Genomic DNA, 24,323 nt, shown 5'->3' with positions numbered 1-24,323 from the left:
TTCATTTTCAGATCTCTGTGAATGAATGAATTACATGTACCAACATCCTTTGCGGCTGTTGGCTTGTAGTTCTTTATGAACTACCACGGCACTGTTGAGTGCTGTGGTAGATCATTGAGTCTTCCTGTCAGTGTGAAACTGTACGATGTACGAGCAGACAGCTTATACTGACAGTCTGCAGGAGTTCTGCATGGCACCAGCGATCCGTTGATTGCGGGTGCAATGCTTTCCAAGCTCCTAAAAAAAAAAAATAGTAAATGCACATTTTTTTACCTGCAAACAATGTGCATTTATTTATTTTTTTAAAGGTGAACTTATCCTTTAATACTTTTACCAACCAACTGGCCTAGTTAGAACTTGGCAGGACACAAATATAGGGATCTGCTCCAATATGTTCCAATATTAATTTAGCATTAGCAAGGCTAGGGTCACCCTAGACTACTTTACATTCTGAAGTTAACTTCATATGAGATAATCATGACCTATAAAAACACTGCAGGTATGATTGTGAATGAACATAAGAGAAGGCATGGAAGTATAATGTGTCATTTACCTTTTTCCAGTTCTACAGGGAAGAGTTCCAGCCTCTCGACCCGTTTTTCAAGCTCATACTCTGCAGAGGCAGCCATGGGGTCCACATCGTCATTGCGGCGGTCATATTCCTCATTGGAGTATGTGCTGAAGACCTGTTTGGATGAGCACAGTTAGTTTTATGCAAGCTTAAATAAATTCATTATCACTTCCCATTGGAGGCACCTAAATCTAATTATCTTGAAAATGTCAACATCTGGACGATTCAAGGCAAGTTCTGTAATTTCAAAGCCATTGTTTCTCATTTTTAGGGACTCGCTAAGAACTGGAATAGTACCACTGGATTGGCGTAAGGCCAATGTGGTGCCTATATTTAAAAAGGGATCAAAGTCTTTACCAAGTAACTATAGACCTGTTAGTTTAACTTCTATAGTCGGGAAGATACTGGAGAGTTTAATAAAAGACCACATAGATGAGTTCTTGCTGAAAAAAATATTTTAAGAAACAGACAGCATGGATTCATGAAGGGCAGAAGTTGTCAAACAAACCTGATTTTTTATTTTAAGAAGAGGTAAGTAAAACCTTGGACAGAGGGGGGGCTGTGGATGTAGTATACTTGGATTTTGCAAAAGCGTTTGACACAGTTCCCCACACACGGCTAATGTGTAAGGTAAAGTCTACAGGCTTGGAAAGATCATTTTGTAAATGGATAGAAAATTGGCTAAAAGATAGAATTCAGAGAGTAGTGGTTAATGGTTCTTACTGGGAATGGTCTAACGTTATCAGTGGTGTACCCCAAGGTTCAGTGTTGGGACCCTTACTTTTTAATATCTATATAAATGATATAGGGTCTGGGATTAAAAGTACAATTTGCAGATGACACCAGGCTATGCAGTGGAATTACTTCTTTACAGGATATCTCCAACTTACAGGCCAACCTCAATGCATTGTTTAATTGGGCAACCATGTGGCAAATGAGGTTTAATGTGGATAGATGTAAAGTTATGCAGTTTGGGGCTAAGAATATGCATACATCATACATACTATGGGGGGTACAACTGGGGGACTCAATGGTGAAGTAGGAGTTGGGTTTTCTGGTAGATAATAAGCTTAATAATAACATGCAATGCCAAGCTGCTGTTTTCAAAGCGAGCAAAGTCCTTTTTTGTATTAACAGAGGCATGGAGTCCAGAGAGAGAGATATAATTTTGCCCCTGTACAAATCATTAGTAAGAACTCATCTGGAATATGCAGTTCAGCTTTGGGCACCAGTTCTCAAAAAGGATATTTGGGAACTGGAGAAAGTGCAGAGAAGGGCAACCAAACTGATAAGAGGCATGGAGGAGCTCAGCTATGAGGAAAGATTAGAGGAACTGAATTTCTTCTCTCTTGAGAAGAGGAGATTAAGGGGGGATATGATCAACATGTACAAACAAATAAGGGGTCCATATAGTGAACTCTGTGTTAAGTTATTCACTTTAAGGTCATCACAGTGGACAAGGGGTCACTCTTTACGTCTAAAGGAAAAGAGATTTCATCTCCAAATACGGAAAGGCTTCTTCACAGTAAGAGCTGTAAAAATGTGGAATAGACTCCCTCCAGAGGTGGTTCTGGCCAGCTCACTAGATTGCTTTAAAAAAGGCCTGGATTCTTTCCTAAATGTACATAATATAACTGGGTACTAACATTTATAGATAAAGTTGATCCAGGGAACATCCAATTTCCTCTCAGGGGATCAGGAAGGATGTTTTCCCCTTGCTGTAGCAAATTGGATCATGCTTTGCTGGGGTTTTTTGCCTTCCTCTGGATCAACTGTGGGTATAGGATTGTGTATATAGGATTGTATTGTTGTTTTTTTGTTTTTTTGTTTAATTGGTTGAACTTGATGGACTTGTGTCTTTTTTTTCAACCTGACTAACTATGTAACTATTTAAATATGTAACGAATCAACAAGTGTGAACCTAGCCAATCAGCCAAATGTTGTTCAAGGAAGGTTTTTAAGCTAGTCAGAAAAATATGACCTAGACTTCTGTCCTTGCACAGCCTTAAGTTTACATATCAGTTTTCACTTAGTTTTAGAAAATGTACATAATGTACATAATAATAAAGGTGTGTGGGAGCGTACATATGGCCCAATGCATTTATAAAATTTGGATGAGGCTGTAGGAAACATCAATTGAATTACCGTAGTTTAAACAATAATAGATTAAAGATAGTCACGCGCTTTCAACCATATTATACAATCTCAAGAAAATTCACCAACAATATAGGGTGAAGGTGTTTAGATTTAAAGTGTATTCATGGTAAAAATGCAAAATCATTTATTCATTTCCACATTGTAGTTCAATTATTTCTAGCCTGCTCCTATTACTCTGAACAATGCTGAAGTTTGTAAACTTACTTGGTGAAGATTCCTATACATTATTTAGTAAACACTTGCCTACTAGGCACTTTCATCCCCTTCCTGCCCAGGCCAATTTTCACCTTTCAGAGCTGTCGTACTTTGAAGGAAAAATGCGCCGTCATGCAACACTGCACCCGTATGAAAGTTTTATAATTTTTTTCACACAAATAGAGCTTTCTTTTGGTGGTATTTAATCACCTCTGTTTTTTTAATGCTAAATAAATGAAAAAAGACGGAAAAAAAAACTAAAACATTTTTCATAGTTTTTTATAAGATTTTGCAAACAGGTAATTTTTCTCCATCACTGATGTGCGCTGATGAGGCTGCACTGATGGGCTGCACTGATGGGCACTGATAGGTGGCACTAATCGGCACTGATAGGCTGAACTGATGAGCACTGATGAGGCAGCACTGGTGGGCACTGATGAGGAGACACGGATGAGGCTGCACTGATAGATGGCGCTGATGGGCACTGATAGGCAGCACTGATGGACACTGATAGGCTGCACTGATGGACACTGATAGGCTGCACTGATGGGCACTGATAGATGGCACTAATGGGCACTAATAGGCTGAACTGATGAGGCAGCACTGGTGGGCAATGATGAGGAGGCATGGCTGGGGCGGCACTGATAGATGGCGCTGATGGGCACTGATAGACGGCACTGATAAGCTGCAGTAATGGGCACTGGTAGGCGGCACTGATGGGCAGCACTGGTGGGCACATTGACAGCACTGGTGGGCAGTAATAGGCAGCAATGGTGGGCACTGTTGGGACTGCACTAATAATCAGTGCCCTGATTATCAGTTTCGATGTCCCTTTCACACAAGCCAGTTATCAGCTCTCCTCATGCTGCCAGTGTGGCGAAAGGAATGCCGATAACCGGCTTGTGTTTAAATCGTAATCAGCTGTGGTTGAACACAGCTGATCACAAGGTAAAGGGCTGCTGTGATTGGCTCTTTACCCCTATGTGTGATCAGCTGTGTCCTAGTGACACAGCGATCACAGAGTGCGCCACCCGCACACTGCAGCAGTACAGGAGGACTTCATATAACGCCCTCTCAGAACTGGCTGGCCAGGAAATAGCCATTGTTCGGCAATAGCACGGTCAGCAAGTATCTAAATTCTGTGACACTGTTTACTATGGCCTGTGCATACACACTGCTTTGTCACACATTTCACAGAGCCTGCCTAGTGAAATACAGAGGTGCTGAAAGAATGAGTTTCAGGAGGGGGAGTCAGTATAGCAATCACTGCTTGCAGGCAGCAAGTCACCTTGGGATATGTAGTCCATAGAAATGGAAAATAAACAACAGAGGAGAAGCTGCAAACCATGCAGGGGATTCAGGAAGTTGTGGAAAGGGATGACCAGGAGACAAGCAGTACTCACAAGATGAAATGAAAAAAGCTTCTATTGAATTGTCGGTATTAACTACTGCTTGTGTACCTTTTACAATGCTGACAGAATGAAAGAGTAGCCCAAACCAAAAAAGAAATAGAAAAATAGGGTAGGGCTAACATGACTGGGAAAACAGGAGAATCAGGGAGAGAGAGGGTTCATTTAAATTAGAAAAATACAGAAGAGGCACTTACAGAGATGGGTTTACAGTGGGAGGAGGGGCTGCAGGGGGTCTTCAAGGCGGGATCATAAATTTACAGACATTCGGAGAAGAGCCTATAAAGAAGAAAGTTCCTGCCCTCCCACCCCTGCGTTGGATCAATTCTCCTGGGATGGTCATAGTGGTATGGTGGTTGGGGGTCTTTGGAGGCATTTTAAAAAATCTGCTGTGATTATCATAACAGGGACCCATCTAAGGTATGGAGTCCCCTGTAGAATACCAGTTAATGGTGGTTTAACTAGTAAATTGAACTGGGAGATATCTACAGAGAGTTGGGGTTGTTTCCCAACCAGGGACCGTGTAAGTAGTTACGCAGCTACAATGTGGATGTTTCATACTTTGCGCCTCCAAAGATTGACAACCTTATGTTTATTGTTATTATTATTGTTTCTGTTTTACAGCCGGTTCACATTGCAGCGACGCTACTTCGCACCGCGACCTCCGAGGTCCGCAGCTTCCCTATGGAAGGCGACCTACGGCGACCTGTGAGGCGACCAGGTCGCCTCACAGGTCGCCTTAGTGTGAACGGGGGGCTTAGGGAATGTTTTGTTATATTTGGTTATTTGTTATTAAATGGCTGCTCTGTCCAATTTTACTCCAAAATGGTGTTGTTGTGTTTATTGTAGTTAGGTTTAGCATAGTGGTCAATTATCACGTTGGGTTGATGACTTCTGTTGTGCCTTAAGCCCTGTACACACGTTCAGATAATCGGACGACTTATTGTTCGCATTTTGTTGCATGATACTAACATCGAATTCAACAATGCGTACAAACCGTATGATTTTTGACGTACGATTCGGGAAAAGCTTCCTGGTTGCTTAGCTACGTATCAGATGGTGCAAAACAAAAACAATGGAAACCAGGCCTTTTCTGTGCTATTTTAGTGTTTCTGATCATGCCCGGTCTTTGTCGATCGATTTTTAGCGGACGCATAGTGTACTGATGAAACGATTGTCGTTCGCCGGGCTATCGTACGACAGAAGTTTTCCTGTTTGTTCCTTTCGGATTTTGTTGGACCAACTGTCGTGATCGGCTGTCGAAAGCTGTGTACAATCTCTAATGGGGATTTATACATAACTCCTCATCATCACAACACGGTAAGGGAGATTACGCCTAAACTCATAAGGCAACACTAACGATCAGATTATCGCGCGATCAGGTCGAAAGCGAGTTTTATCGTATGATTATCGGAACATGTGTACGGGGCATTAGTCAAGTGTATGCTGTGACCATAGATTTCCTTTAAATATATTGCGTTGCCTAGGTAGGACCTTACACAGTGTACATCACATTGTAATATGTCTGGACAGATTATTATTGGACGAATATTTCACACTTGGTTCTTTCAAGCAATTTTCTTACCGTGTTTGGATCATTTAACCTAACCTGTGTAGGTTGTATAATCAGATTATAAAAGGTGTGTGAAGGGGCAAACAGTAATAAAGAGGCATGAGACATTCCATGTATTAGAGTGGAATTAGGCCATGCACATAGTAGTGAGGCATGAGTCACTGTATATAATAGAAATTGATGAGACACTGTGTTTAAATAGCGAGAAATGAGACACTGCTTGTAATAAAAAGGGCTGAGACAATGCATGTAGTAAAGAGAGCTGAGATATTGCATGTAGTAAAGAGGGATGAGACACTGTCTGCATGTAGTAAAGGGAGCTCAAGCACTGCATGTAATAGAGAGGGCTGAGACTCTGCTTGTAGTGAAGAGGGCTGAGACATTGCATGTAATAAAGAAAGCTAAGACATTGCATGTAATAAAAAAGGGCTGAGACACTGCATATAATAAAGAGGGCTGAGCCACTGTAAGTATTAAAGAGGGATGAGACACTGCATGTAGTAAAGGGAGCTCAAACACTGCATGTAATAGAGAGGGCTGAGAGAATGCATATAGTAAAGAGGGATGAGACTCTGCATATAGTAAAGAGGGCTGAGACACTGCGTGTAGTAATGAGGGATGAGGTTCTGAATGTAATAAAGAGGGCTGAGACACTGCGTGTAGTAATGAGGGATGAGGTTCTGCATGTAATAAAGAGGGATAAGACTCTGCATGTAGTAAAGAGGGCTGAGACTCTGCATGTAATAAAGAGGGCTGAGACACTGCATGCAGTAAAGAGGGATGAGACTCTGCATGTAGTAAAGAGGGCTGAGACTCTGCATGTAGTAAATAGGGCTGAGAATCTGCATGTAATAAAAAGGGATGAGACTTTACATGTAGTAAAGAGGGCTGAGACACTGCATATAGTAAAGAGGGCTGAGAAACTGCATGTAGTAATGAGGGATGAGGTTCTGCATGTAATAAAGAGGGATGAGACTCTGCATGTAGTAAAGAGGGCTGAGACTCTGCATGTAGTAATGAGGGATGAGACTCTGCATGTAGAAAAGAGGTCTGAGACTCTGCATGTAGTAAAGAGGGCTGAGTCTCTGCATGTAGTAATGAGGGATGAGACTCTGCATGTAGAAAAGAGGTCTGAGACTCTGCATGTAGTAAAGAGGGCTGAGACTCTGCATGTAGTAAAGAGGGATGAGGCTCTGCATGTAATTAAGAGGGATGAGACTCTGCATGTAGTAAAGAGGGATGAGAGTCTGCATGTAGTAAAGAGGGATGAGAGTCTGCATGTAGTAAAGAGGGATGAGACTCTGCATGTAATAAAGAGGGATGAGACTCTGCATGTAGTAAAGAGGGATGAGAGTCTGCATGTAGTAAAGAGGGATGAGAGTCTGCATGTAGTAAAGAGCTATGAGACTCTGCATGTAATAAGGAGGGATGAGACACTGCATGTAGTAAAGAGGGATGAGACACTGCATGTAGTAAAGAGGGATGAGACACTGCATGTAGTAAAGAGGGATGAGACACTGCATGTAGTAAAGAGGGATGAGAGTCTGCATGTAGTAAAGAGGGATGAGACACTGCATGTAGTAAAGAGGGATGAGACTCTGCATGTAATAAAGAGGGATGAGGCCCTGCATGTAATTAATAGGGATGAGACTCTGCATGTAATAAAGAGCTATGAGACTCTGCATGTAATAAAGAGGGATGAGACACTGTATGTAGAAAAGAGGGATGAGAGTCTGCATGTAATAAAGAGGGATGAGAGTCTGCATGTAGTAAAGAGGGATGAGACACTGCATGTAGTAAAGAGGGATGAGACACTGCATGTAGTAAAGAGGGATGAGACTCTGCATGTAGTAAAGAGGGATGAGAGTCTGCATGTAGTAAAGAGGGATGAGACTCTGCATGTAGTAAAGAGGGATGAGAGTCTGCATGTAGTAAAGAGCGATGAGACACTGCATGTAGTAAAGAGGGATGAGACTCTGCATGTAATAAAGAGGGATGAGACACTGCATGTAATAAAGAGCTATGAGACTCTGCATGTAATAAAGAGGGATGAGACACTGCATGTAGAAAAGAGGGATGGGAGTCTGCATGTAATAAAGAGAGATGAGAGTCTGCATGTAGTAAAGAGGGATGAGACACTGCATGTAGTAAAGAGGGATGAGACTCTGCATGTAATAAAGAGGGATGAGGCCCTGCATGTAATTAATAGGGATGAGACTCTGCATGTAATAAAGAGCTATGAGACTCTGCATGTAATAAAGAGGGATGAGACACTGTATGTAGAAAAGAGGGATGAGAGTCTGCATGTAATAAAGAGGGATGAGAGTCTGCATGTAGTAAAGAGGGATGAGACACTGCATGTAGTAAAGAGGGATGAGACACTGCATGTAGTAAAGAGGGATGAGACTCTGCATGTAGTAAAGAGGGATGAGAGTCTGCATGTAGTAAAGAGGGATGAGACTCTGCATGTAGTAAAGAGGGATGAGAGTCTGCATGTAGTAAAGAGCGATGAGACACTGCATGTAGTAAAGAGGGATGAGACTCTGCATGTAATAAAGAGGGATGAGACACTGCATGTAATAAAGAGCTATGAGACTCTGCATGTAATAAAGAGGGATGAGACACTGCATGTAGAAAAGAGGGATGGGAGTCTGCATGTAATAAAGAGAGATGAGAGTCTGCATGTAGTAAAGAGGGATGAGACACTGCATGTAATAAAGAGGGATGAGACATGACTGTGGTATTGCCGACGCTGCGGCTGCTCCTTGCCCCATACAACCCAAACCTACCCACAGACTCCCCTTTTACTTGTCTAAAGAAAGAAGGACACTACAATCATTTGTTTGGGTTTAAAAAGGCCATAGCAGCCAACTTTATTAGAACTAACTAGTAAAACACTAGCTAGCAAAGAATTACCATTATTCAACAAAAACAATCCAATACCAAAATTTAAAAGCGAATAACCATTTAGGATCTTGGAAGGCAACTTGACTTCCCCCCTGGCTGTATCCCTGACCCCAATAGACCTCCAGGCCCTCAGCCGCCACTGCACCAGCTCAAGGACTATGAACCTTTGGGATCCCTTGATACCGCCTACTGACGTTGCCAGGGGTAGGTCCACCCATACCTAAGATGGGCCCTACCCCTCCATATTCCCTTTCCAAGTAGTCACAGCCCTCCAAGACCCTAAAACCCCAGCCACAGCACATGGGCATGACCCCTTATGGCCGTGTAGCCCTCCAAACCCACAGTGCCCTCTGAATACCTTCCTGCAGACCTAAAGTCCACAGGTCGATGCCCACCGCGTTCAAATGAACCCCGTCACCTCTAAGATAAAGGGCCGGGTCCTGCTCCAGCTCAAGATGCCGGACCGCCAGTCCCCCGTTACGCACAACAAACTTGGCCACCGCCTTATTCACCTTAATCCTGGCTTTGTTCAGGCTAGTCACCGAACGAGCCAGGCGCCAAGAAGTGCGGGCGACAATGTCCGACCACACCACCACAGTCCGCGGAAAAAGCGTCCGCAGCCTCAGGAAGTCCAGTTTGACATCCCTAATCAGCTCCCTGGAGGAACGGAGGCCCAGATCATTGCCGCCCGCATGCAACAAAAGTATGTCGGGCGGCCGCTCAAGACGGGCGCAACGATGGACTTCAGGGAGGACATGGGACCACAGCATGCCTGAGACCCCAATCCATCTAACCTTTACCTCCTCCCTGCTGAAACCCAATTGGCGCCCCTCTGGCCTAACCGCTGCCCTCCGAGCACCCCAGACCACATGAGAATGTCCTAATATCCAGACCAAGACTTCCGTGGCTCCTGTAAAACATAAGGAGGGGTACATACCAACATACGTCCTGAGTACACACACAAAAACCCACAGAGAAAAACAAAGAGAAAACACCAGCATACACGTAACGAACATTCACTAAATTACCGCCCCTGGGCCCCGACCAGAACAGAACAGATCCCCTCTGCCGCATCACAACAGATGCGGACGGACATACGAGCGAAATCGCCTGGACTCCCAACGCCCAATTTTCCGAAGGGCCTGATCCCCAAGGCCCCACCGAGCCGCTTCCGTGGCGGCTCCAATGCGGAAAGAGTGAGAGGAGAAATCCGTCCCCTGAAAACCGGCTGCCCCCAAGCACTTCCGGAAGACAGCCGTAAATTGAAAATGTGAGAGGGCCGTGCCATCAGCCCGTAAAAACAGAGGACCCTGTTGAGCGGAGCGCACCTGTAACCAATGCCGCACCGCAGCCACGGGGCAAAGCGAGGACCCAGGAACCACCCCTAGCTCAACACAAGCCCCTCGGCCCAGCTGGTCCGTTTTTGACCTTTGTATCCGGATTAGAAGCTTGTCCGGATGCAAACAAACATCCCCCAACTGCAATCCCCCATTCCCCCGCCTGGAAATACTCACCAATTCGCTAATCCGAAAAGCTCCAAAGAACGCCAAGATAAACGCCGTCCTGAAGAGTTCCACCTCCTGGTCCGCAGAACACACTCCCGGCAAGCAGTCCACCAACCGGGACAACACATCAAAGGAAACCGGGCGCCTGGAATCAATCGAACGAGTACCCCTCGCATAACCCTTCAAGGCCTTTTGAACAAGGAAATGTTTGGTTACATCGGCAACCCCCCACAACTGAAAGTAGAAGGCCAAGGCCGCCATTTTGCGGCGTAACGTAGAAATAGACACACGCTGTTCAAAATTCAGGCTCACAAAATATAGGAGCAGGAACAACCGTTCCCGATCACCAGAAAGACCCCCCACCTCACTCACCATCTGATGCCACGTCGCCCACACCCTTTCGTAGGCCGTCCAAGTGGAAGGACAAACCGACGCTCGAACCAAATCCATTACTGCGGCGAGACGATGTTCCACAGCTCCCCGGGACACATCAGGCCTTGCTGCTCCGCATCCGGTGCCAACCTCCGAAACCTGTCCCACTGGAAGCGAGAAAGAGCATCAGCCACCGAATTGTCAACACCCGGAACATGCACAGCATAGAAAAAAGAATTCAGGAGCAAACATTTGAGCACCAGGTGGCGAAGCAACCTAATAACCGGTGGAGAAGAAGCAGTAATGCTGTTTATCGACTGAACTACCCCCAGGTTATCACAATGAAAACGGACCCTCTTATTTGTGAAATCCTGACCCCATAACTCCACGGCCAACACAATGGGAAATAATTCTAACAGAACCAAGTTACGAATGAAGTCAGAATCCCGCCAGGAGGCCGGCCATTCCCCCGCACACCATTGCCCCTGGAAATAGGCCGCAAAACCCCCCGAGCCTGCCGCGTCAGTAAACAGCTCCAGGTCAAAGTTCGACACCGGAGCTTCCAACCAAACCGAACGGCCGTTAAAGGAGCTCAAGAACAAATCCCAAACCCGCAAGTCATCACGATGCTCTTTAGATAGGCGAATGTAATGATGCGGCGCCCTGACTCCCGCCGTGGCAGCCGCCAACCTCCGGCAAAACACCCGCCCCATGGGCATGATGCGGCAGGCAAAATTCAATTTTCCCAGCAGAGACTGCAGGGCACGCAGCTGAATTTTTCGTGTGTCCAAGGTCCCTGCAATAACTCCGCGTAGGTCCAATAGCTTGTCAACCGGAAGCCTGCATTCCATTGCCATCGTATCAATGACAATACCCAGAAATCGCAGTTCCGTGCACGGCCCCTCAGTCTTGTCAGGGGCCAATGGGACTCCAAAATAATCAAACAGCTGCTGGACCGTAGCCAAAAGCGTCGCACACATCACCTCCCCCGGAGGACCTATCACCAGAAAATCGTCTAAATAATGAATTATGGAAGACAACCCAGAAACATCCCTAACAACCCATTCCAAAAAAGAACTGAATGTTTCAAACAGCGAACAAGAAATGGCGCAGCCCATAGGCAAACATTGGTCAACGAAAATTCCACCCTGCCATTCACAACCCAAAAGATGCAGGCTGTCCGCGTGCACCGGTAACAACCTAAACGCAGCTTCAATGTCAGTTTTCGCCATAAGGGCCCCCCGCCCAAAACGACGCACCCAGGCCACCGCTTTATCGAACGAAACGTATGAAACCGAGCATAAGTCTTCCGCTATAGCGTCATTCACCGAACCCCCAGGGGGATAAGACAGGTGGTGAATGAGTCGAAACTTATTAGGTTCCTTTTTTGGAACCACACCCAGAGGGGAGAGCACCAGATTCGGCAAAGGCGGAGACGAGAAAGGGCCCGCCATCCTGCCCAACCTCACTTCCTTCAGAAGCTTCGCCGAGACCACCGACGAATGCGCCCTAGCGGAACTTAAATTGCCCCCGGGAGGAGGAACCACCGACAAAGAACAAGGAATGCGAAAGCCTTGCGAAAACCCCCCCAGCAAAAGAGCGGCTGCTTCCCGATCAGGGTACCTACTTAGGAACCTGGCCAACCTTTCCACTTTCACCGGCGTCCGCCCTCTTACCAGCGTCGGCATGTTTTGCTCCCCCATGCTTAAAGCATCGTGCCGACGAGTGATTTCCGCCGCAATTGGAACACTCATGCTTGAAGCGACAGGAGGTTCCAAACTTGCAAGTGGCCTCGTTAAACTGCCAACATAAGCCTTTACGTTTTGCGGCCGGAGAAGGCGAGGAAGCCGCCCCCCCGACCCCGCCCTGAAAGGGGTGCCCGGTAGATCTAGCCTGGGTCATGAGGCGCATCCAAAGACTGATATCCTTATGATCCCAGCGCAAAGATGGTCTGACGGCCTTGCGTTGACGAAAATGTTCGTCGTATCGTAACCAGGCCGTACCACCGTAGACCCGATAAGCTTCCCCAATGGAATCCAAATAACAAAATAGGGGGGAACACTGATCTGAATGTTTTTCCCCAATTACACTGGCCAGAATTGTGAAAGCCTGCAACCAGTTGGTAAACGACCGCGGAATCAAACGATACCGGCGCTTTTCTTCCTCCTCTTTTTTTGATTCATCAGGCTTGACCCTGTCTAAGTTGAATTTTTCTAACGGTAGTAGAGAAAAAATCTCAACATACTCACCACGCCAAATTTTTTCCCTCACTTCCGTTTTCAAATGAGCACCCAGAGGTCCCTCGAAGCAGACATAAACTTCGCACTTCGCAGAGTCCGCCAAGCGCACAAGCTCCTTGTCCCCATCTGCTGAACCCGACCCTTTTGTCACCGGCGTCACCCCAGGAGAAGACGACGGCACCCCAGAACTTACCTCCACTGCATCAGCCGACCCACCTGTGGCCTGGACCGAAGGAGCTGGTACCGGCGTCACCGAACTCACCTCTTTTGATCCAGTGGATTCCGCCAGCGGCCGTGAAACAGAAGAACATCCCGCTGCCGACCCCACTGATTCTGTAACCCCCCCTGTTGCAGCAGCCCACGCATGTATCGGCGCCCCCGCGGGTGCAGCCGCTAAAGCCGGCTCGCACCTGGACAACAAATCCTTAAACCCGGACAAAAGAGTATGCAGCAAAGACACTCCCCCTATGCCGTCCGGGACTGCCTGTGCACCCAGACCCCCTGAAACATGCGTCCCCCCACCGCTACCTAGGACCCCCGCGCCAATAACAGGCGAAGAGGGCCCCCTTGCTGGAAGAGAAGACGAACCAAGCAGTGCAGACAGCGTAGATGGAGCCTGGACAGCAGGCAGAGCAGACACACCAGAGGAATATACCACAGAAGACCCAACAGGAGGAGAGGCAGGCACAGAAGGAGCAGTAAACAGAAGGGAAGGAGAGGCAAAGGACACTGACTTACCTGGCTGACCCGGTGAAAGCCTCCGCTCAGCCGTCCGTCCGTGTCCCGAATGAGGAGCCGCCCCGACGTCCAGAGTATCTTCTTCCTCCAATGCCGACAGTTCCCCTTCAGAGCGCTCTTCCACCTCCGCCGAGTGGGACACCTGGCCAGTCCCTGAAGAGCCACCGATGCAGCCGGACAGGCTGAAGACTCCATCGCTGGGAGCTGCCACTCTGCAGGGAACAGAGCGGCCTCCGTAGGTCTGGCGCTGGGCGGTGACGTCACTGCCCTGCGACGCTGTAGCACTTGTCCTCAGCAGGCTTCCATCCGAAAGGTCGCATGCCCGTGACGTCACAGACCGGCGCCTCCGGCCGAGCACCGCCACTCGTTCCCGCCTCCTCTTCTTCCCGCCGAACGCCCCGCCGCAATGGGACAGCGGCGGGCGCCGAGATCCGGTCCGGAACCACCGATGGGACGCAGGGGACCCTCCTGGAGCCTCGGCTTCGTCCACGAGAGGCCACGGCCGTACCCGGAAGAAGGCCCGCACCCGGACCCCGCACATCACTCCCACGCCGGACCGCGCTACCACCGGAGGGACCCGGGGAGCCAGTCGGATGCTCCAGAGCTGCAGGTGAGGGGGCAACGGAGCTGGAGGGGGCTGCGCTCACTTTGCCAGGGCCCCGTCTTTGTCGAGGATTCCTCCCGACCCCCGCTGTACCTGTAGGAGGCTTCCCACTGACAGCCGAGGTCGAAGGGTCCCTAGGGGGGCTCCCTAAGCGACGGCGGACCCTAGGGGTCGTTTCTGGGCTGAGGCGCTCAGGAGGCCTTGACCTCCTAGGCCGTGATAAAGTTGGGGCAGGCGAAGCTGGTACCTGCCCCGACCCCTGTAGTAAGCCATCCATATTGGCCTGAAGCCATTGCGGACCATTCGCCATGGCCGCACTGCGTAACTGGGCCAGCATAGAGTCCAAATCTGCCATACCGATAGACAAGGGGGGGGTACAGAAGTTCTCCTATTGCTGTCTGGTCTCCAACTGACCGGACCCCTGGTCCCACCCTAAACTAGCCCCTGCTAACCCCACCTTGCCCCACCCTGCCCCACCTTCCCAAAAACCAATCACCTGCTTTAATTCTTCCTTAAAAAGTTAACCCCCACTGGGTAGCAACCTTCCCTGCAAACCCCAGTCATGTCCAGCCTTCCGCTTACTGCTGTGCATCCATCTGCAGGCTTCCCCCCTTTGCATGTAGTAAAGAGGGATGAGACTCTGCATGTAATAAAGAAGGATGAGAGTCTGCATGTAGTAAAGAGGGATGAGACACTGCATGTAGTAAAGAGGGATGAGGCTCTGCATGTAATAAAGAGGGATGAGGCATTGCATGTAGTAAAGAGGGATACGATGCAATAGAAGAGGATAAAGAACTGCATGTATAATGAGTGATAAGGCGCTGTATGTAATTGAAAAAGATAAGGCACTACATGCACAGGCAGTGCATGTAGTAGGGAGGAAGAAGGGGCTGTGTATAGTAGTATGGGATGGGGCACTGTGTGTAATAGAGAAGGATGAGACACTGCATGTAAGAAAGAATGACGAGGCACTGCATACCATAGGGATGAAGAACTACATGTAATTTGTAATTTTGAAAAATGAGGCACTGCATATAATAGCAAAGAATTAGTGGCTGGGTATAAAAGAATGGAATGGGGCATTATGCATAATATAAAGGGATGAGGCACTATGTTTATTAAAGAGGGATGAGGCACTGTGTGTAAGGCTTTTTTCACACAAGGTGCGGTGCGGAAACACATGCGAAATCACAACCTTTCTTGCACTGCACAAAAACGCGCTGCCCTTTTGCAGAGCCGCACTGGTGCCATTAATTCTTAATGGCAACTCCACGCATCTTACAAATTCGTGCACACCAAAATGCAGGGTACCATAGTATGCGCTATGGTGCAGGGCAAATTTAAACCATTGAAACAAATAAATTTGCCCAAAAAAGTGACGTGGCGACCCTCCTAGTGTGAACGAGCTCCAATAGAGAGGGATGAGGTGTTATGGAGAGGAATGAGGCACTGCGTATGATAGAGAGAGACAAGGCACTGTTGGTCATAAAGAGGTATAAAGCACTGTATGACAAAGTGACAATTTAAGTACAATGCTGGGGTGCCAAAATGGACAAGGATTTCAGATGAGCTCTGGTGTGTTGCGCAAAAATGCAGTATGCCTGCATTTTACCACAACATACTGCAACCCTCCTGATTTATAAAGTCCTTCAAATGACTGTAAGCTCTTGTGCACAACTTACTGTCTCCCTATAGCCTTGATGACCAGTTGAGCAGAAATTATATAGAATATTACTATGAGGCGAGCATTTCCGCATGACATAATGCAATACTAGTTTGCATAAGACGTTCACACAGCTCTGCCGGCTGTGTGTTTACGGGTGACATGCTCTATCGTATATATCACAGCTTGTTAACCACAGCCTATCACATGATGGTAGATAAACTTCCTTTCTGTTGTTAGCTTAGACTACAACTTTACAGGCTCTCCCTTTTTTAAGGTTACCGGCCTATTGTGCACAGTGCAGCAATGCATATCAATCAGTCAAGTCTGACTGAAATCAGCTTGGTTGCTATGAGCAACTGCACTTTTTACGTCTACATTTCTCTTTCTGCTTTGACAGAGCGAACCAGTTAGTATCGGGTTGATGGAAGAAAGATATAATAGGAAGACTTTGTGTTGACCAGAGTCCTTATTTTATCATCAAACATGGACTCTAGTTAGAAACTTAGGCCCCTTTTACACATAGGAGTCCGTCGGCGGACTCCGTTTTTCTCAGCGGGGGATCGATCCGCCGATCCCCCGCTGAGCAGGCGGATGACAGCTCTGTCTCCACGCTGTGAGCGGAGACAGAGCTGTCAGGTCCCTGCTGTTCTCTATAGGGGAATCGGATGAGAACGGACTGTCTGTCCGTTCTCATCCGATCTGATCCGCTGGATGGATGGAAAAACTGAATTTTTGTAAAATCTTACCGTAAAATTCCTTTCTCTGAGTCCTCCGACAGTCGCCGCCACTTCATAATCTTCACTAATGGGGTAATTGACCTTTGCTCCGCAGGAGTAGCTAAGCAACAAGATTTGTTAATATCAAAGCTTTTAGCATATCACACCCCTAGGGGGTGGTCCCCTCAGTCAATACCTCCCTGCTTCCAGCATTCTCAACTCAGTTTCAGTAGCATAGCAGTAGAGTACATAAACAAACCCCAAAAGAGGGGCGGGGGCGGCGACTGTCGGAGGACTCAGAGAAAGGAATTTTACGGTAAGATTTTACAAAAATTCCGTTTTCTCTTACGTCCTCCGACAGTCGCCGCCACTTCATAATCTTCACTAACGGGGACGTCCCAAAGCAGTGTAGACATGAGGGGTGGGAAAAAAACGCAGCCGCGCAAAAAGCAACGCAGTACCCACATCAGAGAAAGGAACCTTACCAAAGTAAGAGAACCAACCTGGCAACAGGAAAACATGCTCAACAGGAGCAACAACCCAGGAAGAACAAGTAACCCAGGGGTAAAAACACCCCAACAGCCAAGGGCCCAAACAAGGGACCCTAAGGCACTGCCGCACTAAGTACTTTACGGCCAAAGGAAGCATCTGCCGATGCCTGAACATCCACTTTGTAAAATTTTGAGAAGGTGTGAACGGACGACCAAGTGGCCGCCTTACACACCTGGGCCACAGAAGCCTGATGACGATAAGCCCAAGACGTACTCAGAGATCTGGTAGAGTGCGCCTTCACAGGGAAAGGAGGAACCTTCCCCCTCAAAGCATAGGCTTGCACAATCGTCTGTCTGATCCATTTGGCGATGGTAGCAGCCGACGCCGCCATGCCCTTCCGAGGTCCCTCTGGAAGGACGAATAGGGAATCCGACTTGCGAAAGGACTTAGTCGATGACAGGTAAACCCTGATCGCCCGAACAACATCCAAGGCATGCAAAGCCACCTCTTTCGGATGCTTAGGCTTCGCGCAAAGCGAAGGCAAGACAATGTCCTCATTCAGGTGAAACTCCGAGATCCTTTTCGGAAGAAAAGATGGGTTAGGTCGCAAGACCACCTTATCCAAGTGAATCACCAAGTAGGGAGAGCTGCAGGACAAAGCCGCCAGCTCCGACACCCTGCGAGCCGAAGTGATCGCCACCAAAAAGGCAACCTTTTTGGACAACAGAGACAACGAGATCTCCCTGATCTTTTCAAAGGGAGCCTGTTGTAACACGGACAGAACCAAGTTCAAGTCCCATGGAGGCAAAGGTTCCCTCCTAGGAGGGGCCAAATGTCGCACCCCCTGAACAAAGGTGCTAACCAATGAATCAGACGCCACAGGGCGTTGAAAAAGAACGGCCAGCGCAGAAATCTGACCCTTAATTGTGGCCAGCGCCAAACGCTGGTCCACTCCAGTTTGGAGGAAAGCCAACACTCTCGACACCGAGTATGAGCGAGGGGAATACCCCCTGGACTCACACCAGGCAAAGTACGCTTTCCAAGTACGGTAGTAAATTTTTCCCGAAGAGTCTTTTCTAGCCTTGATCAAAGTGGGAATGACCTCAGGGGAGAGACCCCTATCCTTCAGGACCTGGTGTTCAACAGCCAGGCCGTTAAAGCCAGCGACTGTAAAGCAGGATGGAATATCGGCCCTTGAGACAGAAGGTCTTCCCGAAGCGGCAGGCGCCACGGAGCGTCGACTGCCAGATTTACGAGGTCTGCGTACCAAGACCGGCGAGGCCAGTCCGGTGCCACCAGAATCACCGCGTGTGCGGTTCCGAGGCCAATCTGCGAAGCAGCCTGGACAGCAGCTGAATCGGTGGAAAGGCATACATCAGACGATACTGATGCCAGGGCGCCACTACCGCGTCTGAGGCGTCTGCCTGAGGATCGCGCGTCCTTGCCACGAACCTTTCCACCTTGTTGTTCAGACGAGACGCGAACAGGTCCACATCCGGAAGAGCCCACTTCGCGCACAACATCTGGAAGACATCCGGGTGAAGGGACCATTCTCCCTGGTCCAGGGTCTGGCGACTCAGATAGTCCGCCTGCCAGTTCTCCACCCCCGGGATGTGCACAGCCGCTATCGCCAGGACGTGTGTCTCGGCCCACGACAGAATGCCGTTTACTTCCCGAGCAGCATGGGCACTCCTGGTGCCCCCTTGATGGTTGATGTAGGCCACCGCTGTGGCATTGTCCGTCTGAACCCGAACCGGACGGCCCTGAAGCCGTTCCGACCAATGCAGAAGACAAAGTTTTATTGCTCGCAATTCCAGAATGTTGATCGGAAGGGAGGATTCCTCCTCCGACCAAGTTCCCTGGGCGGACAGAACGCCCAGAACACCACCCCAGCCCGACAGGCTGGCATCCGTGATGATCACCGTCCACGACAAAGGACGAAAGGACTTGCCCACCGACACCGCTGGGGACTGGAGCCACCACAAAAGACCCCTTCGGGTGTGGCGGCTCAATGAAAGCTGCCGATCCAGAGATTACGGACGCCCGTCCCACCTGGCCAGGATCTCCGCCTGAAGACCCCGTGTGTGAAACTGGGTGAAGGGAATCGCCTCGAAAGCCGAGACCATTAGACCTAGACATCGCATACATGTCCGGAGGGACGAACACTGAGTGTCCCTGAGGGACCTGACCTCGTCCTGAAGTGTCCGGAGCTTGTCTTCCGGCAGGAAGACCTTCGCTTGAGCAGAGACCAGGATCATCCCCAGGTAGGGAAGACGACCGACGGGCACAACGTTGATTTTGGAAAATTTATCGTCCAACCAAACTCCTGCAGAGTCTGCATCGTGGTGGACAGGTCGTTCACCAGGCCCTGACTGGTCGCAGACCGAAGCAAGATATCGTCCAGATACCCCAAGACAGAGACGCCCTGGGCTCTCAATAAAGCCAGGACCGGCGCAAGCACCTTGGTGAAAACCCGCGGAGCCGAAGCGAGACCGAAGGGTAACGCCACAAATTGGTAATGATCCTCCGCAATGGCGAATCAAAGGTACCTCTGGTGACCCTCGAAAATGGGGATGTGAAGGTACGCGTCCTTCAGATCGATGGAGGCCATGAATTCCCCCGGACTTAGGGCAGCCACCACTGAGCGCAGGGATTCCATGCGGAACTTGCGAACCCGCACAAAGTGGTTCAGAGCTTTCAAGTCCAGAATCGGACGCACTTTGCCCTCCTTTCTGGGCACAGTGAACAGATTGGAGTAGAACCCCCGAAATCTGTCCCGATGAGACACCGGAACCACCACTCCCTGGGCCCGCAGATCCCGCACCGCTAGGTGCAGATCCTGCAAATGCTCCGGAGACAGCTGAAGATTTGAGGGAAAAAATCTGCTCGCCGGCCGAGAGAGAAACTCGATCTTGTATCCAGATCGAACGATTTCCTGAACCCACCTGTCCCAAATGCGGGCCAGCCAGGGTTGAAGAAAACCGAGCAAACGTCCCCCCACCCCAGAACCGGGTGAGGGCGCCCCTTCAGGCCGAATTGGTATGGGCAGCGGACCCGGACTGACCGGACTTCTGCTTACCTGCCCACGGCTTCTTCTGGGAGCCTTGGCCCTTGAAGGGCTTGCCCTTGTATTGCGACCGAAAGGCACGAAAGGACCCCTGAGAGGGCCTAAACGAGGAATTCTTCTTACCGCGAACAAACTTATTCTTGTGAGTTTGGGGTAAGAGAGTGCTCTTACCCCCGGAAATTCCCTTTATCAGAGAATCCAAAGACTCGCCAAAAAGGCGAGATCCCGCGTAGGGAAGATTAGCTAGAGTCTTGCGAGAAGATTGGTCAACCGACCAACATTTCAGCCATATCAGGCGACGGTTCAACACCGCTACACTGGAGAGGCGTGCAGCCAAAGGGACTAAATCCAAGTCCGCATCGCACAAATACATGACACCCTGATGAATTTGATCTACCATAGCCAACGTTGTCGGCGGAGCAGAGTCAGCCACCAGGGTGCGCCTGAGCACCTGCGTCCAATCCGCAATAGATTGGGCTGCCATAATGGAAGCAAAAATAGGCTTCAGCATAGAACCAGCAACCGTATAAGTATGACGGGCCAGAGACTCCAATCTCCTGTCCGTAGGGTCCCGGAACACCGGGGTATCCTCAGCAGGAATCGCAGTAGATTTATTCAAAACTGCCACCGCGTGATCCACCTGAGGCGGCACACACCAACGCTCATCAGTGGTGGGTGTAAACGGATAACGCAGCTTGAACTTACTTGGCACAGTAAAAGGCTTCTTTAAATTGCGCCATTGCTCATCAACAGCGCGCTGAAATTCCGCAGGACAGGGAAAAACCTGCGCGGATTTGCATTTCCTTTTCGTCCCATAAAAGGACATCAAAGCAGGAGGACATGGTTCATCCTGCAGATGCAGTGTTTCCTTGATAGAAGTAATCAGCTCATCCATGAGTGCAAGCTCTTCAGGCGAGCCAGGGGGAGAAGTATCAACCCCTTCTACCTCAGCCTCCCCCTCTGACCCCACAAGGTCCAGAGATGAACGAGACCCTGAGAAGGGCACTCCAGCCATAGCAGCCCCATCGCCCTCTGAATCACAGGAAATAGATAATCTGGGCCGTTTTGCGGATCGATCAGCCATTAGCATCTGCACCTGAGAAGCCAAGGTTGCTACAACAGCAGCCAGATCAGCCCCTTCGGGGGATGCAGCAGCCCCTTGGCCCCCCACCAGGGTGGGAGGAAACTTGCAATCCTGAGAATCCATGCCCCAGTATCAACTGAAATAAAGGACTGCCCCTTTAAGACCGCGGCGAGCGCAGCCCACCGCACACTACTGTATGTACCGACCCCCGCAGGGATGAGGAGCACTGAGCAAGGAAATACAGGATAAGGAAGGTAAAAACCTGGAGAGACCACACAGGCTGCTGCCACCGATCGCTGTTCCAGAGCAAAAGGAAATGATGCAATGACTGATCGCCCTATATAGCCTATGAGGCTTCACAAACATGGCCGCTCGGCTGAGGGAATCAAGGCAACAAGAAAATGGCGCCGACATGCGCTCGCAGGAGCGATCGCCGCCAAAATGGCGGCGTTTGGCGCCAAAACACCGCGCTGTACCACACAGGGCCGGTCACCACAGTTTACCGAGAAAAAATGGCGGACCGCATCAGCAGTCACCGCACAGCATGTCTGAGCCCAGTCTGCCCCATACATCACACACAGCAGAGCGGGAGAGCCCCCCCCCCCCGCAGCCCACAGAAAGGCAGCTATTCCACACAGGAATCTGACAGGAAGCTCAGCATTTACACAGACATGCAGGGTCACACAGTCACAGACTGACACCCAAACAGACAGGTCCCCACATAGAAATTTACTTACCAGTCCAGGTGGCGTGGGGAGCCCTCTCTAGCGACCAAACCGCTGTACTGAGGACAGGGAGTGTCGCAGCCAGGACGCAGTGGACTGCGGTGCGAAACCGCAAATGGCGTCCGGTGAGGTAGCCACCTCACAGGCAGCATCCCTGCAGCGAACAGGGATGGGTCGTTCAATGTGCCAGGAAAACCTGAGCTGAACGCTCGATGGCAGGCTGGGGAAACCCCTGGCTTCCAGCCCTGGGATCCAGGGTGGCCAGACCGAGACCCAGCTCCGCATGATCATCTTCATCCGAAGAAGACTAAACTAATGCTGAGAAAAAAACAGCTAAGTAAAAGAAAGAGAAAAATACTTGAAATAAAATCAAAAAAAGGATAGAAGGCTGAGACTGAAAGCCCCAGCACAGGAACAGCCAGCTACTCCTAAGCTAGGCAATTGAAAACTGAGTTGAGAATGCTGGAAGCAGGGAGGTATTGACTGAGGGGACCACCCCCTAGGGGTGTGATATGCTAAAAGCTTTGATATTAACAAATCTTGTTGCCTAGCTACTTCTGCGGAGCAAAGGTCCGATGCCCCATAGAGATGCATGGAGCATCCATTCAGATCCGCCAAAAACACGGACAGGCGGATCTGAAAAGTCCGCCTGTGTAAAAGGGGCCTAATGAGTTTAATAATTTTATGGTTGCAGAAGCTCCTGTGTGTGTTTCTGAGAAACAAAAAAGTTCTCAAGAGATATCTGATCACTGGGATACCTAAAAATTCATTTTTGGATGCCACGGCACTGACGGCAGTACTCTTGGGTAGGGTTGCCACCTCATCCCTTTAATCCAGGACACATACTAATTACACAGGTTCTGAGGCTAAAAAAATGCACTTAAAGCGGAGTTCCACCCTGAGAAATTTTTTTTTTTATAAAATTACCCCCGGGACAGTCATGGCTAGTACATTCCACAATGGCTAGCCTCTGATCTGTCCCGGGTTGCACTTACCTTTAAATACTTACCTACTACTGAGAAATACTTACCTTGAAAATGTATTGTCCAGCGCTGCCATCTCAGGTGTGGGCAGCTTGAAGCCAGCGCGATCCTCTTCTGTGTCCTCTTCCATCCCACGATGCACTGCACCGGCCCCGCCGTCACTTTCGGGGCCTCAGCGTCATCCCTGCACAGCTTCTGGGCATGCCCAGAAGCTGTTTAGCAAGGTATGACGGCGCCTGCACCGGAACTGACGTCGGGGCCGGTGCAGGCACATTGATTCCTGGGAGCGATGACATTCAGCTCCCAGGAATCATTGCAAAGCCAGGAAGTGACGACTCGCCGTGGCTGCTGAGGGGAGGAAGAGGAAGTAAGGTAAGTATATTTTCTTCTAATCCAGGTAAGTAAAAAAAAAAAAAAATTTGCGATTATCCATTTGTTTTTCAGGTGACCCGGAGCGAGAAGATGGAGGTAAGTATTATTTTAGGGTGGAACTCCGCTTTAAGGCACTAAGTGAGTTTAATTACCACCTTAATCAGCCACAGAAGCTGTGTCCTGGTTTAAAGAGATGAGGGGGTAACCCTACTCTTGGGGTACCCGTGCTATTCCCCTTGATTCTGTTCAGGCTTTGTTGAGGTGTAGGCCGCATCCTAGCACATGGATTTCCGTAGCAACGCTAAAGGAGGCTTTTGAGTAAGGAGCATGCTGACAGGAAAACTTCTTGTTGTCCTCAGCATAAAGGGGGGAAGCCTGGAGATGGATGCACAGCAGTAAGCGGAAGGCTGGACATGACTGGGGTTTGCAGGGAAGGATGCTACCCAGTGGGGGTTAAGTTTTTTAAGGAAGAATTAAAGCAGGTGATTGGTTTTTGGGAAGGTGGGGCAGGGTGGGGCAGGGTGGGGCAAGGTGGGGTTAGCAGGGGCTAGTTTAGGGTGGGACCAGGGGTCCGGTCAGTTGGAGACCAGACAGCAGTAGAAGAGCTTCTGTACCCCCCTTGTCTGCATAGTAATGGCGGATTTGGACTCTATGCTGGCCCAGATACGCAGCGCGGCCATGGCGAATGGTCCGCAATGGCTTCAGGCCAATATGGCTGAATTGCTACAGGGGTCAGGGCAGGTACCAGCTTCGCCTGCCCCAACTTTATCACGGCCTAGGAGGTCAAGGTCTCCTGAGCGCCTCAGCCCAGAAACGACCCCTAGGGTCCGCCGTCGCTTAGGGAGCCCCCCTAGGGACCCTTCGACCTCGGCTGTCAGTGGGAAGCCTCCTACAGGTACAGCGGGGGTCGGGAGGAATCCTCGACAAAGACGGGGCCCTGGCAAACT

General features: G+C 49.3%; 2 protein-coding genes across 2 annotated transcripts in view; both read right to left on the bottom strand.

The window, feature by feature from the left end:
- The window catches only part of PPP1R9B (protein phosphatase 1 regulatory subunit 9B), a 98,247-nt gene that overhangs the window by 51,848 nt on the left and 22,076 nt on the right, over positions 1-24,323 (bottom strand). The window contains exon 2 of the mRNA XM_082272730.1: positions 554-686. Coding sequence (XP_082128856.1) covers positions 554-686 — 133 coding nt within the window. The remainder of the gene's footprint in view (positions 1-553; positions 687-24,323) is intronic.
- LOC309566936 (uncharacterized protein) lies at positions 10,767-11,540 on the bottom strand (the record flags this gene model as incomplete). The annotated part of the gene is made up of 1 exon (XM_082272263.1): positions 10,767-11,540. One exon carries the CDS (start codon positions 11,538-11,540, stop codon positions 10,767-10,769), a length of 774 nt encoding a protein of 257 aa, XP_082128389.1.

This window comes from Pelophylax lessonae (assembly GCF_965119305.1).
Source record: "Pelophylax lessonae genome assembly, chromosome: 11".
Classification (NCBI taxonomy): domain Eukaryota; kingdom Metazoa; phylum Chordata; class Amphibia; order Anura; family Ranidae; genus Pelophylax; species Pelophylax lessonae.
Note: the sequence above shows the minus strand (reverse complement) of the source record. Positions and strands in the feature narration are given on the sequence as shown.